The sequence below is a fragment of the Chenopodium album genome, chromosome 14, assembly GCF_948465745.1.
Source record: "Chenopodium album chromosome 14, dcCheAlbu1.1, whole genome shotgun sequence".
Classification (NCBI taxonomy): Eukaryota; Viridiplantae; Streptophyta; class Magnoliopsida; order Caryophyllales; family Amaranthaceae; genus Chenopodium; species Chenopodium album.
Genome location: NC_137847.1, coordinates 54425016 through 54439605, shown reverse-complemented (window position 1 = coordinate 54439605; position 14590 = coordinate 54425016). Strand labels below are relative to the sequence as shown.

At 35.7% G+C, this 14590-nt stretch overlaps 3 protein-coding genes across 3 annotated transcripts; 2 read left to right on the top strand and 1 right to left on the bottom strand.

Annotated features, from left to right (window-relative positions):
- The first annotated feature begins 209 nt into the window (after window positions 1–209).
- On the top strand, window positions 210–895 carry LOC145578410 (putative mitochondrial protein AtMg00310). The gene is made up of 2 exons (XM_081635725.1): window positions 210–315; window positions 432–895. Exons 1-2 carry the CDS (start codon window positions 210–212, stop codon window positions 893–895), a joined length of 570 nt encoding a protein of 189 aa, XP_081491851.1.
- A 2723-nt stretch (window positions 896–3618) lies between these two features.
- LOC145577598 (ankyrin repeat domain-containing protein 2B-like) lies at window positions 3619–7907 on the top strand. The gene is made up of 9 exons (XM_081635088.1): window positions 3619–3728; window positions 4146–4189; window positions 5394–5533; window positions 5754–5963; window positions 6047–6195; window positions 6310–6481; window positions 6995–7087; window positions 7293–7432; window positions 7520–7907. Exons 2-9 carry the CDS (start codon window positions 4156–4158, stop codon window positions 7617–7619), a joined length of 1038 nt encoding a protein of 345 aa, XP_081491214.1. The 5' UTR covers window positions 3619–3728; window positions 4146–4155; the 3' UTR covers window positions 7620–7907.
- Window positions 7908–9088: 1181 nt separating this feature from the next.
- On the bottom strand, window positions 9089–12207 carry LOC145579643 (nuclear transcription factor Y subunit B-6-like). The gene is made up of 3 exons (XM_081636876.1): window positions 12132–12207; window positions 9627–9904; window positions 9089–9541 (listed from the first exon to the last, which is right to left on the bottom strand). Exons 1-3 carry the CDS (start codon window positions 12205–12207, stop codon window positions 9089–9091), a joined length of 807 nt encoding a protein of 268 aa, XP_081493002.1.
- Between the last annotated feature and the right edge of the window lie 2383 nt (window positions 12208–14590).

Genomic DNA, 14590 nt, shown 5'->3' with positions numbered 1-14590 from the left:
TCCCGAAATTACTCACCTGTTTTTTTGCAGATGACAGCCTGCTCTTTACGAGAGCGACCCGACAGGAATGTTCGATCATTGTTGATATTATCAATAAATATGAAGCAACTTCCAGACAAAAAATTAATTTGGAAAAGTCGGAGGTTTCGTTTAGTAAAGGTGTCTCTTTCCCTTCGAGAGTTACTCTTAGCTCAATTCTTGGTATGGAGATGGTCGAGGATCATGTGAAATATCTTGGTTTACCAACTGTTGTGGGGAGATCGAAAAAAGCTATATTTGCCTTTGTGAAGGACCGAATTTGGAAGAAGATTCAAGGTTGGAAGGAAAACTGCTTTCGAGAGCCGGGAAAGAGGTGCTTTTGAAATCTGTGATTCAAGCGATCCCAACCTATCTTATGGGAGTCTATAAGTTCTCTTTAATTCTTATTCAAGAAATTCATGCTGCTATGGCTCGGTTTTGGTGGGGTTCTAATGTAAAAGAGAGAAAGATCCATTGGAAGAGCTGGGCTTTTTTGTCTCAACCGAAGTGGCTGGGAGGAATGGGGTTTAGGGACTTAGGTATCTTTAATGACGCTCTCTTGGGTAAGAAACTTTGGCGGCTGGCTACTAACGAGCAATCACTTCTCAGTAGAGTTTTCAAGGCGAAATATTATCCCAACAACACTGTTTTTGGGGCTGCATTGGGGTTGTGCTCAATCTATGCGTGGCAAAGTTTGTGGGGATCAAAAGCTCTAGTTCTTGAAGGAATGCTTTGGAGAGTGGGAAATGGCAGAAATATTAACATCAGGAATGATCCGTGGCTTCTTGATGAAACTGGAAGGTTTGTGTCTAGTGAAGTGATTTCGCATGAGGATACTCATGTGTTAGATTTGATTAATGCTACTGATAAGAGTTGAGATTTAGAGAAGTTGGACAGACTGTTTAATGAGCGTGACAAACGCCTTATTCTCTCTATTCCCATGAGTGTTAGGCTCCCTGAAGACTCTCTCACTTGGGCATGGTCAAAAGATGGGAACTATGAAGTAAAGTCAGCTTATATCCTTGGTCAATCCTATGAGCTAGAGAATTTTGAGCAATTCTGGTCTATAATTTGGAAGACAAATGATACTGACAGGTTAAAGTCGTATCACCTAATCAAAAGTATTACCTAAATCCTCTAACTGAAGTAGATAGGGAAGTAGGGTCGAATCCACAGGGAAACACGTTTTTCTATTCCTAATTAATTAAAGCAATCTAAATTATTAAGTAACAAATTATTATTATCGAATGGAAATAAAACTACTAAGATTAAGGGTAGAGAGAAATCAATGAATAAAAGACCTAGGGCATAGGTTCACCAATAAATAATACTCCAAGGTAAAGCATAACAATCAATCATCAATACATCAATTAATCAGATCATAAAGGGCTTTCGCTACGTATTACAATCACAGAATTAATCTACCAGTATTAAATCGCATCTCTCGAATCTTGACTTAAATTAACCTGCCTATTGAAACTAAGCCTAAACATCAATTCTCATCTCTCGAATCTCGAATCAATATTGCTAAACTCAATACATATTAAACCTGCGCAAGTCTAATTGCATAACATTAAATCAATCAATACGAAATTAATCTAGCATTGATAATCAACAACAATAAATTACCCCTTCATATTAATTATGGATCCCCACGAACCCTAGAAAGAAAACTACTCACACATAATTAAATCTAAACTAATCAAAGCAATTAAACAAGTCATGATGAGATAAAGAAATTAAATTACTGAAAATAATAGAGAAGGAATTGTTACCAAAATTAACGGAAATAATGGACTGAATTAAGAACAAAGTTGTAGAGTTGTAGATAGAGAAAAACAAGAGAGAAGTTAATCTAAAAACTAAATAGTGAGAGAAAAACTAAGAGAAGAGGTAAATTGTACCAAAAACACTAAAACGTATTTATACAAAGCCTCTAAAAATCCTAATTAGAAACTAAGTAAAATCGTCGAAAATCACTCCTCCAAAACACGTGCCCGGTCGGGCGCGTATTTTTGAACCTTGAAGCATCTCTCGTGCCCGGTCGGGCGCGAGCTCGGGCGAAGCAACGCCCTTCCTTCTTTCACCCCGCCCGGCCGGGAGCGCCTTCGGGCGGAGACCCTTGAGTCGGGCAAGGCCACTTGGGCACTTCTTGGACTCTTGATTGGGCTCCGATTTTTCGGCCCAATCCGGATTTCCTCTTTTGGGGCTTTAATACTCGATCCAACGCCTCGGTATCTCAAATGTCGAGCCCTTAATCACCAGTTCGATGACTATAACCGGCACTGGGCTACGAAAAGTGGTCGTGCTCCTCCAACGCTCGTAGTTGCTCTATAAAATCCCGGGAAAATGCTCCAAATGTGCAATTCCCTATAAAACTCAACCAAAACTACGAAAACACTAGAAAACACCAATTAGTAATAAAAGTGGCTCTAAAGAGCCAAAAACACTACTAATTATGACCAAGGGATGGGGGTAAAACACTCAATAGACATATCAGTTACTCCCAAGGTTCATCATTTTATTTGGAAGTGTTGGTCTAACTCCCTTCCAACTCGAGGAGTGCTTGAGCAGCGTCACTTGATTGACAGCTCTTTATGTCCATGGTGTAATTCGGAGAAGGAATCTATTATCCACGCCACTATCTCTTGCCCAAAGGCTCACACTTTTTGGGTTCAAAGTGGCTGTGTTGATGCCCTGCAATTTGGGACAGCAGACACCTTTGGCGAAGTGCTTCTTAAATGGTTTGAAACTCTCAACAAGGAGGTGTTCCAACGGTGCCTGTTTCTTTCTTGGTTGTTGTGGTGCAGATGAAATATGTTGGTTTTTGAGAACACTAGTGAGGCTAACAGCATAATCTTGGCAAGACTTAGCAGATTAGTAGCTGATTTTAACTTGTATACTGAAAAGATATATGGGAAAGGAGTGCAGCCCCAAACCTCTTACAGAACAGTATAGACTCCTCCTCCTACTAGTGCTATAAAAATCAATGTTGATGCTTCGACCAAGGATGAGGGTTGGATTGGTATGGGTGCTGTAGCCCGTGACAGCACTGGGAAGGTTCTATTTGCTGCTGTCAGACGCATTCAAGCAAGATGGGATCCTCTTGCTGCTGAAGGAAGAGCTACTCTTTTCGGTCTTCAGAAGGCAAAGGAGTTTGGCTTGGTGGATGTGATTATTGAGTCAGACTCTCAAATTTTAATCTCAAAGCTCAAGAAAAGCTCCCTGCATCTTTCTAATTTTGATAGTATTGTTGATGATATTTTGTTCTCTAGTTCCAATTTCTCTTCTGTTTGTTGGTCTTTTGTTAAACGTGATGGGAATTTTATTGCCCACCACTTAGTTAGGTTAGTGTTTACGGATCGTGAACAATGTTGGATAAACCACGCTCCTAGCGAGGTTTCGTCGTATGTAATTATTGACAATCTTACTATGATATTAATATGCACTAACCGTCTTTCAAAAAAAAAAAAATTTGTAAGGAAGTAAAAAAATTATATGAAATGAATTAAGACCGTTGATAATACACAGATCTGACGGTTGACAATACTCCGTAAATGCTTAAACTTGCTCATACGTTATCAGTTTAGATCTCCTTAGGAGCCTATCACTTATATCCTTCTTTCCTCTCCTCCATTAAAGCGCTTACTCTCAATTCTCCATTGAACCGCCTTCTCTGTTCTCTCTCCTCCATCGAAGCAGTTTCCGAGGTAAGATGTTTTCTTTTTATTTTCTGAATAATCGAATTTCAGTTTTACAATCTAGGGTTTATCTTGACTTGATTTTCAGTATAGCCGATTTAGGGTTCTTCTAAGGTGGGTTATTCAACTTTTGGTTGTAATTTCTGAAGTTTTGTTTTGAATTACAACGATCGATTTGTTGCTAGAATTTTGCGTTGATTGCCTTCATCAACAAGATTTTTGTGTGATTTTTGGAACTTAATTTGATACTTGAGTCAAATTTGATTGCCAATGTGTTGCAGGCTGTCAAACTATGAAAATGGACTTTTTTTTTTTTTTTTTTTTTTTTTTTTTTTTTTTTTAATATACCAGGGCACGTCTTGTCTTAGTGATAGGCCTGTTTTTCACTGTGTTGCTGTTTTAATGTTCTGCTTGCTTTGCTTTTAGGTGTTGATCTATGGCTTCGAACTCAGGGAATGATGTGCCCGCAGGTGAGCGCGGTTGTTCGATTCTTATATTATCCTTTCTTTTTTGTTTGTTTTGGATTCGATGTTCGATTGCTAACTTCATGTGCACTCTGCAACCGTTGGATCGTCAGTGAAGCTTGTTTGGAGTCTGCATGTATTCATTACCTAACATCCCATTATCATTGCTCCCTAGTTTTCACATCTTTTGTGGGCTTGGGATATGTGCTAAGTCAATACTCAATAAGTGTAATTGGTTGATGAGACCGGAGAACTTGATCATTTCTAAGGTTGTGTCAAGTTTAACGTTACAAGTCAAAGAAGTTTTCAATATTTATTTTCCTTGTTCAAGGTGTAATTTATTTGCATGCCAAAGGCTATTTCTTTTATTTCTAAACTATAATCAGTGTATTTGGATCGAAAGAAATGAAGGGAAGAAGGGGAGGGAAATGGAGGGATGGAGTATCTTTCATTTGGATAGCAAATGAAGAAGGAATGGAATTGGATGGGAAAGAAAGGGAGGGATTTAATTATAAGAAATTGATCTTTCCAACAATGGAGAGATTTGGAAGGAAACTCATTATTCTTCCCTCCTCTTCCTTTCCTTCTCCTTTCTTTATCCAAATACAGTGTAAATGCCTTTTGTATTTCACTGATTGTATTTTTTGTATAATTGAGGTTAAGCGCTGAATTGTAGAAATAGTTTTAGGAAGTTATATAATACATGATAAGACAAGCAAACCAAAGGAGGCACTGTGTGACTTCATGAGATTCAAAAGATGTCATTTTTCGTACAGCCATTGCTTAAGGGGAATATTTATCAATCATGATGTAGGCATAGAGAGTCGTCAAGGATTAGGAAATCTTCACTTAGTTATGATGGGCAGTTTGCTAGAACAGAGTTTACATTTCTTAACCAGATCCACTTTACCATGTATTTGCTGGACAAAATTATCTTCCAAGCTTCCTTATGTCCTAGGGTGGCTGATACTTGTAAGAATTACTCAATTATGGAGATTAGGAATTGTGTTTGTTATATTGTCTCTGAATGATACGAAAAAGAGCAAGATTATGAACATAAACAAGTGGGAAAGGATGTGTACGGAATTTTGAAAACTTATGACTGCTTCACATGCTTGATATACAATATTGTTTACTATGATGCCCTTTTAACTATATAGCACTAATATCATGGCATTATGCTTATATGTGATTCTTCTCTGGCATACAGGTGCTCAAGAACCCCAGAAGTCCAACCCAGAAGCATCTTCTGAGCAGTCTCAATCAGGACAGACAACATCTTCTCCTGCTCCAGGACCTGGAATGCCCCTAAATCCTTTTGATTTTTCAGCTATGTCAGGCTTGCTCAATGTACATCATCCTATCTTTTTCACAATCCTTTGTCATGTTCAATGAATAACTATAACTCATTGAATGTGATGCACGTCTGTTTTCTAAATCAAGATATTGTTTTGACCTCAACAATTGTAGCTATTGTTATTGATGTATGGGCCATTACCCTCCCCTGATTATAAAAGAGGTAGTTTTAAAATCAAGTTACCGATCTTAGTACACTATCTCATGAATGCAGGATCCAAGCATCAAGGAGCTGGCTGAGCAGATAGCTAAAGATCCTGCTTTCAATCAGATGGCTGAGCAATTGCAGCAAACCTTTCAGGGTGGTCCTGCAGTTGAGGAACCACAATTTGACCCCCAGCAGTATTATTCCACTATGCAGCAGGTGATGGAGAATCCTCAGTTTATGGCCATGGCTGAACGTCTTGGTAGCGCTTTGATGCAGGTTTGTTTTCTTTGTCTATTGGAAGTAGTTATTTTCAACGTATTCAAAATCCTGAAATCATTCTGGTTGTGATAATCGATTAGGATCCATCAATGTCTGGCATGCTTGAGAACTTGTCCAATCCAGCCCAAAAAGACCAGCTAGAAGAACGAATGGCACGTATTAAAGAAGATCCTTCTCTGAAACCCATATTGGAAGAGATAGAGACTGGTGGACCTGCTGCCATGATGAGGTTGGGTTTAAAAATTTGTTTCATCATTATAGCTCTTCAACCACCTACATTTGCTATCTTCACGCTGGCCATCTTTGGTTCATATATTTTATTAATATACTTAGGTCATTACAGGTATTGGAATGATAAAGACGTTCTTCAAAAGTTGGGCGAAGCTATGGGTCTAGCAGTCACAGGAGAAGCAGCTACATCCTCTGAGCGTGCTGTGCCTGACGAGTCAGAGGAAGGTGGTAATGAAGAAGATGAGTCTGTTGTTCATCAAACTGCTAGTATTGGCGATGTGGAGGTAAAAATAACCACCATTCTATGTTATTACATACTTGTATTGGACATGGGTATATATGTCGGAGTGTTGACTTGATTTTATTTTTTTATGGTCCAGAACTCCAAATACAGTGTTGACTTGGATTTTGTTTTTTAAGGTCCAAATACAGTGTTGGCGTAGGTACTTTAGGTACAGAGAAGAGTCCAAGTAACATTGCCACCACTTCTTGCGTAAAAGATAAGAGTCTTATTTTAGGTTCTTTATCGGAGGAAATTAACCTTTAAAATTTATAATTCTATTAAAGATTGGGGGTGTGATTGAAATATATAAAGCATGAATATGCTTTGATTACATCCAAGGCTCTAAGCTTTTGAAGAATAGATAAACCGGTAGCTTTATAGGATGAGCCATGGCATGTAGTTGTTAGCATAGAGATGCAGTGCAGTAACTAAGAGTATTTTTTCTGTATCTGTCTAATTCCTCAAATGCCTCTTAGAAGATTGAACGCTGGAATTTTGTACCATATGTTTTCAGGGGTTGAAGAAAGCTTTAGCTGCTGGTGCTGACAAAGATGAAGAGGATTCTGAAGGCAGGACAGCATTGCATTTTGCTTGTGGATATGGTGAGGTATGGTAATTCTGCAAGCAAATTTGTCTTAAATCAATTTGTGGTTCTAAATGTTAATAAGGTGAAGTGACTGCTTCTAGTTTGCGGCTTCTATCTCTGTACTGAGTTGGAAAACTTGGAACACTTTGCTGGGGTCTTTCTGATGTGCATTTTAATGGCGTCTGGCTTGCCTTGGCATTGATCTGACAGGTTTCTTCTGTTTCAGGTTAAATGTGCACAAGTTCTTCTGGAGGCAGGAGCTAAAGTGGACGCGTTGGATAAGAACAAAAATACTGCCCTTCACTATGCAGCTGGTTACGGGAGAAAAGAGTGTGTAGCACTTCTCCTGGAGAATGGCGCTGCTGTGTAAGCCCAAACTTGTCTTCTGTCCAATTATTCTATCTTGAGGCTATCTGTTTGTGCAGCTTTTAAGATTACAATTACTTTGTGCAGTACTCTCCAGAATCTTGATGGGAAGACCCCCATAGATGTTGCCAAATTGAACAATCAACATGAGGTTCTCAAATTGCTGGAGAAAGATGCATTCCTGTGAATGTGATGGCATGTTAGCTGGGGTATAAATGATGTTATGCGATTGGGGAGATTTGTGTGTTGATGAGTGGACTACGTCCCATGGCAAATGGGGTGGGGCTGTTCTACCATTGATAGAACTCCCTCAGTGCCATTGCTGCTGCTCAGCGTGCAGTTAGATGTTTTTTGGTATTTTGTTTCATGTGTTTTCATGTGTGTGCCGTAATTATAGTTCTTTTGTCTCAACTATTCAGACATTTGTTCTTGACCATATCTTATAATTGATATCGTATTAAGCTATTATGTTTCAGTCTTTCAGTGCATATATTGTTTTGCTAGCTCTTGTAGAGAATGTTGTGTACTTCGTATTTAGACAATTGATTGAGAACCCTAATGTAAGAATTTAACGCCCATTCAAGGTTTGTGCTTGATAGGGGTATGCATGTTCAGTTTTTTTTTTTTTTTTAAAAAATATATATATATATATATATATATATATTTTTTTGGGGCGGGGGGGGGGGGGGGGGGGGGTGGGGGTGGGGGGGCTACGAAGGAAAAAGTGAGATTTGTTTCGTGTTTAAAGGGATGTGGTTATCAAAATGCAATTCATAACATGTAAAATTTATCGGTGTTTTCATTATTTATCCTTAATGACCAACAAATGTTAGCTCTCTCGGTCTTTAGAGTTAATTATGCCTTGAAACCATCCTAGACTCCTTCCCCCATGCTTGAAACCAACTATCTTTCCATTCCCTACCCATAAAACCCCCCAAAACCAATCATACAGATATGATTAGGGGTTGGGGAAGACAGGGGATGATTTTGATGGTATGAGAAGGGATCTGGAGTGGTTTCATGGTATAATTAACCTGGCCAAACTCCACTTATCTTGTTGTTATTAAGGATATATGGTGCATTTTAGTGATAACTCATGGGTGTATGATGTTTTTGAAAAAATCAAGAGGTATATGATGATGAATAAACAAAAAACTTGGGGGTATATGGTGAAAAAACTGTAAATTTATTAGTAAACTATGTAACTTGAAACAAATTGAGAAAATGACTAAGAAGATTTTTGGCTAATTCTACTTTTCCTTATAATTTTTTTAATTTTATAATTGCTGTTATTGTATACTTTGTACAAAGTAATTAAGAATACTGCATTGTCAATGATCAAATATTTACGTTGACAAATGTTAAACTTAAAATTTGAAATTATAAAACCTGTTGATATGAGGTATGTTTAATTTTCCCTTAGCTTTATGTTAGGTCTTCATATTTGTATGTACATATTAGTAAAAAACAAAACTATTGTTGTTGTAAAAGTACTCACTCGACATCTAATAAGTACGAAGTTGGTTTTAGCAAATGTGAGGGAGATAAAATAACAAGTTAAAGGGAGACTAAACAAGCCTAATTAAGAAAGTCACATCGTTAACTGTTAGCATTGCAAGCTAAGTGACTACAACATATTATGGAATCAACAGATTATTATTTATGGCGACCATAAGGCTCAAAACTGGTAACAGAATTAGCAGGACCACCAGCAGCAGCAACAGCGGGAGCACCAACCGCGTCAGAAGCAGTAGCAGCTACGGAAGCATCTTTTAAGTAACCATTGACAGAGGAAGAGTCTCCAAAATAGGGATGATGATGGTGTGAAGGTGGAGGTCCAATGTGAAATACAGGCCCAAATGCGGCGTACTGATCCATGGCTGCTCTACTGAGCTTGAGGAGCGGCTCACAAGTGCGAATAGAGCCACGTTCCCCCTCCAGCTCCCTGTAACGATGCAGGTAAAGGGTGAGTGGCTCGATGTAGTCGTCGAACCCAAGCTTGCTCATGGCCCACAGTACATCTTCTGCTGTGATTGTTTTACGCTGCTCTCTTTGGCACCTCTCGTTTGCTTCTCCTGTTATAAAGCTAATGTACTCAGACACACATTCCTGCAATATATTTGATATGAGAAAACTTTGAAGAAATACGTGCATACATTATTATTCATATTGAATGGTATGTTTAAGAAATGACCTGAATGGTTTCCTTGGCATCATCAGAAATTTTGGCATGCGGTGGAAGAATCTTGCGCATGATGCGAATGACATTAGCAATGGGCATAAAGCGATCTTGTTCTCGCACGGTGCATTCGTTGGTATCTTGATCAGTTGATGATAAAGAGTGGTTACAACTATTTCCATTCAAGTTATTAAGGTGATTGGTCATGTCATGGGACAACACTTTTCCGTTGATTGTTGCGCGTATGTGATTCATCTCCCCTGGTACTGCCTCCGTAGACTGTTTGATTATTTCTGTACACATCGATCCATCATCAAATGACAGTTTGATTTCTGTGGCAAAAAAAAAAAGAAAAGAAAATGTGCACGGCCTATGGGAATGTAGGGCTGAGTATCATCAAATCACAGTACGGGCCGTGCTCAGGTCTTAACAGGTAGTTCGGGCATCAGGCATCCACTTTTATAGAGTAGTTGGAATTGAATCTACTTTTAGTTTATACTTTTATACAAGCATCTCGAGTGAATTAACAAGACCAGATCACCACATACTATACACAACCAGGCCAATCAAATATAATGTCTTCAAAAGTAGTCGCAATTGGAGAAATCAAACTACTCCGCGATTACAACTTTTAGAGATGAAGGGGTCGATCACAGATCATTTATTTTAAGACACATGCCTAACGCAGTGGGAAGATCATTATCAAACATGCAAGGGGAAAACCGACAAATCAACACAAATCCAAGAATCCTTTCTCACTTGCATTGTGTGTCAATGCCTCATTTAATGAGCTGAGTAACAAAGAAAACACAATGTCATGACACATCTATTATATATTTTAAGGACATGCCAAAGCTCCTTGCTATTTTGGGGGTATTCACTGATTAATAATGGTAACACTTTTCATCCATATAAAACAACTAGTCGTAGTTTGTTAGGATCCGAAGAGCACTGCACTTTAATTTAGAGCGAGGAGGTTCAATTTGCAATTTGCATGACGGACACGTGTGAGTAAAAAATGGTAAGAGAAAGAAAACAGTGCATGAAAGACACTTGGGATAAATGAAATGATGATTGTTCAATAACATTTCATCATCTCCATTGGCTCTATTCTTATAACATGTAAATGTTTTAACTTAATTATTATTGTACATACATGATGCATGCAATTTTATTGGCCCGCCCTATTATATGACAAACACATGATTCATCTCCGATATATGTTTCCAGTTTCCTTGCCTTTATTTGCCTCTTTTCTTGTCACTTGTCGTGGTGCTGCCGCGACAACCTCCACTTTTACGGAACTATTATTTGCTTAACTTGTCTACCTAATTAAACTTACTTCTTTGTATTCAGGGTTTACGGATCGGATTTCTTACTCCCTTCGTTTCCATATGATTTTAAAAGAGCGTTTTTCTCATTTGTTTAGTTTAAAATTTAATCAAATGAATTAAAATAAATTTAGATAAAATAGGTTTAGATAAGTTTAGAAAGAAAGAAAAAAAAAAGGGTTATTGTGGACAAAATCACACACAAACCAGACAATCCATACATAATAAGCTCTTGTTAGACATATTTAAGAACAAATCATACACAAATTAAATACTCATAAAATTATTTTAAGCCGAATGAGTTCAATAAGCTTAAAAAAAGTTCAAAACATTATTAGGGTTGTTTGACATGAGTTTTTGAGTATACTAACCTTTTTTTTTTTGAAAGAACAAGAGTATACCAACTTGTAAAGCAATATAATTTATATACTAATCAGCCAAGTATAGGTCTTGATGTCTTGTTTGACAATTAAAAGTCTAGTAAAAAAAATTGTTAGGGTTACAGTAGATTAATTTGTAATACTAGTGTACTGTGTTCAAACTAAACTTGAAGTGATCGAATCTAGAAGCAAGACACTAATGGGTCATTCCAAAATTGTTTTAAATTGTTATTTAATATTTTTGAAACTTGAAAGTCTTTACTTTTGCAAAAGCTTTATATTTTACCAAAACAATAAAAGGAATAATACTAACATAAATAATTCTAAATTGTTGAGATATATATAATTTCAAAATTCAACTAGTATGTATATATGTAAACAAATACATTAACACGTTGTGTATGAACATAACTATCAATTAAGTCAACTTGAAGGTATTGAACTTTGGCTCATTTACCAATTTTTTTTTTTTTTTTTTTTTTTTAAAAAAAAAAAAAAACAGAAAACCTTGAGTTCGAGGTTGTTGACCTAGTTAACAAAAGGAGTAGGCAAAATGGGTGATGCATGCAATGCAAATATATAAAATGGTTGGTAATTATCAATTTATAAATGCAATAATGAATAATACTGTAATATATAAAAGAAATTAAAATTTTAGTGGAGCTGTAGTAAAAAATTAGATTGTGCATGCAATGTTAAGTTGATTGTCTGAAACGTTAATTATACAACAATTAATATATAAATTCATGAAACAAAAAAAGAAGATAAATTAATAAAAGAATGAAGAACTAAAGGAAAGAAAAGGTTACCAGAAGAGGTGGTTTTAGGGAGATGATGAAGCTGTTGTTGTTTGCGGTAACCATGGAAACCTCCACGATGATCCATATTAATATGCCAAATGAATATATTTATATAAATAATTATTGGAAGGAATTGAAGTAGTCTTTATTTTCCTTAAAATGAAAAAGGCTACGATTCTACGAAGAAGCAAGTACAAGAGTATATTCGTAGACCTACGAATATTAATAATAATGCGTACATCTATCCGTACTATGTTAGGGCAGGACTTTATATATAGAGAGGGCAGAGGCCGACTCCTCAGACTACTTCCATTCTGCTACTGCTAGATAGATACTCATTACTCTGCTAGATACTACGGAATTACGGAGTACGGAATAGATTGTATATTGGAGTATATTGTACATTCTCCACGTGTTTTTCTTAATTGACATGTTTTGATTTTTAAGACTATAAATTTCATTTTAACTAGTTTTTATTAATTATAGATATGACAAAATTTAGTCCTGTGACCATAGTCAAAGATAGTCGACTACTATGATAGAAGCTTTGTGGTATCATCATTTATAATTTTCACTTATTGATGATTAAAATTATCAATTGTAAATGTGTTAAAAGAATTATATATGCCAACTTAAAAAAATGAAGACAATATCTCTAAACGGGGAAGGATGGATGAAATGTGGAGTAATGCAGTGTGCCAAGCTTAGCTTGCTATATAGTGGGGCCTTCTATCTTTTTGGGAAGGATTATTTGGCATATTTTTAGTTGGCATGCATCCTAATACTTTCAATTCAATGCCGAAAAATAAGCTATTCTCTCTTATTGCATGGTGCACTCCACGTGGTTGAAGGGCTTGAAGCCTGTTAGCTGTTACTACTCCCCTTCTATAAATATTACTAAACTAACAATCGATGGCATCATTACTGCTTACGTGTCATTTTGTTATTTTATTTTTTTCTCGCCAAAATGCAAGGATGATGTCATATTAATTTATTTTCCCTTTTTGAGTTACCCTATTCAACATTATTTTGAAAATTAAATTCAAATTGAATTTTAAATTTTAGATTTTCTACGCATATTACGCTATTTTATTATTTACAAGTAATTGTTAAAAATAGTTGATAATATAGTTTAATTGATTTTTGTAAATTGTATTTTCATATTTAATTAGAAAGTACTACAAAGAAAGTAGTTGTTTTCTCTCAACATGCGATAAACAGTCTATAATTCATTTCTTATTTTAAAACCGTGCATCACACGGGGCTAACCTAGTCTATATATTAAAAGGTTATCCAAGAGATTCGAACATACAACCTTTACTAATAAAATTAAGTGTCTTATCATCAAATTACATCACACTTTATGTCAATTTCTGTATGCAAAATATTACTCCGTAATACTTCCTCCGTTTTCTTTTAGATGCAACACACACTTTTTCACGGTATTTAAGAAATGTGGGGTTCACGTGATATAATACACTTTAAAATGGGATGAGTGGTTGTTAGGAGTGTAATTTAGTGGGCCATGTGCTTTAAATAAGGGAAATAATATAGTTTTTCTCTAAAGTAACTTTCCTTTTATAGTGTGTTGCAAGTATTATGACATTTTCTTTTTAGAAAAGTGTTGCAAGTAAAAGAAAACGGAGGAAGTATATAGTGAATGACAATGTAAATAATAATTACAAAGACTTGAGTCATATATTAAAAACATATTTTAATGCAACCCATGCAATGACGCGGGATATTGTCCAGGCTCATAATACTTATTGTTTGAACTAATTTTTTCTTTTGAAATTTAAGATTTATCATAAATTATCTTTAATATACTTTGTATAGTACTCCGTATAATTATAGAATTATACAAGTCAATAACTAAAATAAGATCTTGCTGCAATTAACATTACTCCGTAAATTTAATGATGAGTATTTGTTTAGTGTGGACTGTAGACTTGTGGAGTAGTACACAATTACATATACAGATATTAATGTTCAAACATATTGTATTGGAGACCATCACAAAGAAATAAATAGAGTAAACAATAAAAGACAGAAAATGAGAAAATTACAAACACAAATATGCTTCTTTATTCCTTGTACTCCATATTACTTGTCAACTCTAATCAATAACTATATACTAAAAGAGAGATCAGAAGTGACACATGTCATCTCCTGGTTAAAAATTTTCCCTCTAATTTTTTTTTTTTTTTTTTTTGGGGGTCAAATCTTCTCTAACAATATTATACGAAGTATCACCTAAGATATTATTTCCATGTTTAGTTAATATGTATCTTCAATATATTTTAATGTATAGTTTAGGTATAAAATTTTAAGTTATTTTATGCATATTATATTAAAATTAAGTACAAGTTTAAAATTCAAGTTATTGCCCTACAAAAAATAAAGTTATTTTGTTTATATTAAAAAAAAAAAATTAAATCTATCTCTTTTTTGTAAATAATTGTATACTT

Excerpts from the sequence above, each read along its gene's own strand:
- LOC145578410 (XM_081635725.1), top strand. The coding sequence starts at position 210 with ATGGTCGAGGATCATGTGAAATATCTTGGTTTACCAACTGTTGTGGGG. Across the intron at positions 316-431 it reads AATTTGGAAGAAGATTCAAG|AAATTCATGCTGCTATGGCT; the intron begins GTTGGAAGGAAA and ends TTCTTATTCAAG.
- LOC145577598 (XM_081635088.1), top strand. The coding sequence starts at position 4,156 with ATGGCTTCGAACTCAGGGAATGATGTGCCCGCAG. Across the intron at positions 4,190-5,393 it reads AGGGAATGATGTGCCCGCAG|GTGCTCAAGAACCCCAGAAG; the intron begins GTGAGCGCGGTT and ends TCTGGCATACAG. Across the intron at positions 5,534-5,753 it reads CTATGTCAGGCTTGCTCAAT|GATCCAAGCATCAAGGAGCT; the intron begins GTACATCATCCT and ends TCATGAATGCAG.
- LOC145579643 (XM_081636876.1), bottom strand. The coding sequence starts at position 12,207 with ATGGATCATCGTGGAGGTTTCCATGGTTACCGCAAACAACAACAGCTT. Across the intron at positions 9,905-12,131 it reads CCCTAAAACCACCTCTTCTG|AAATAATCAAACAGTCTACG; the intron begins GTAACCTTTTCT and ends CGATGTGTACAG. Across the intron at positions 9,542-9,626 it reads ATGCCAAGGAAACCATTCAG|GAATGTGTGTCTGAGTACAT; the intron begins GTCATTTCTTAA and ends AATATATTGCAG.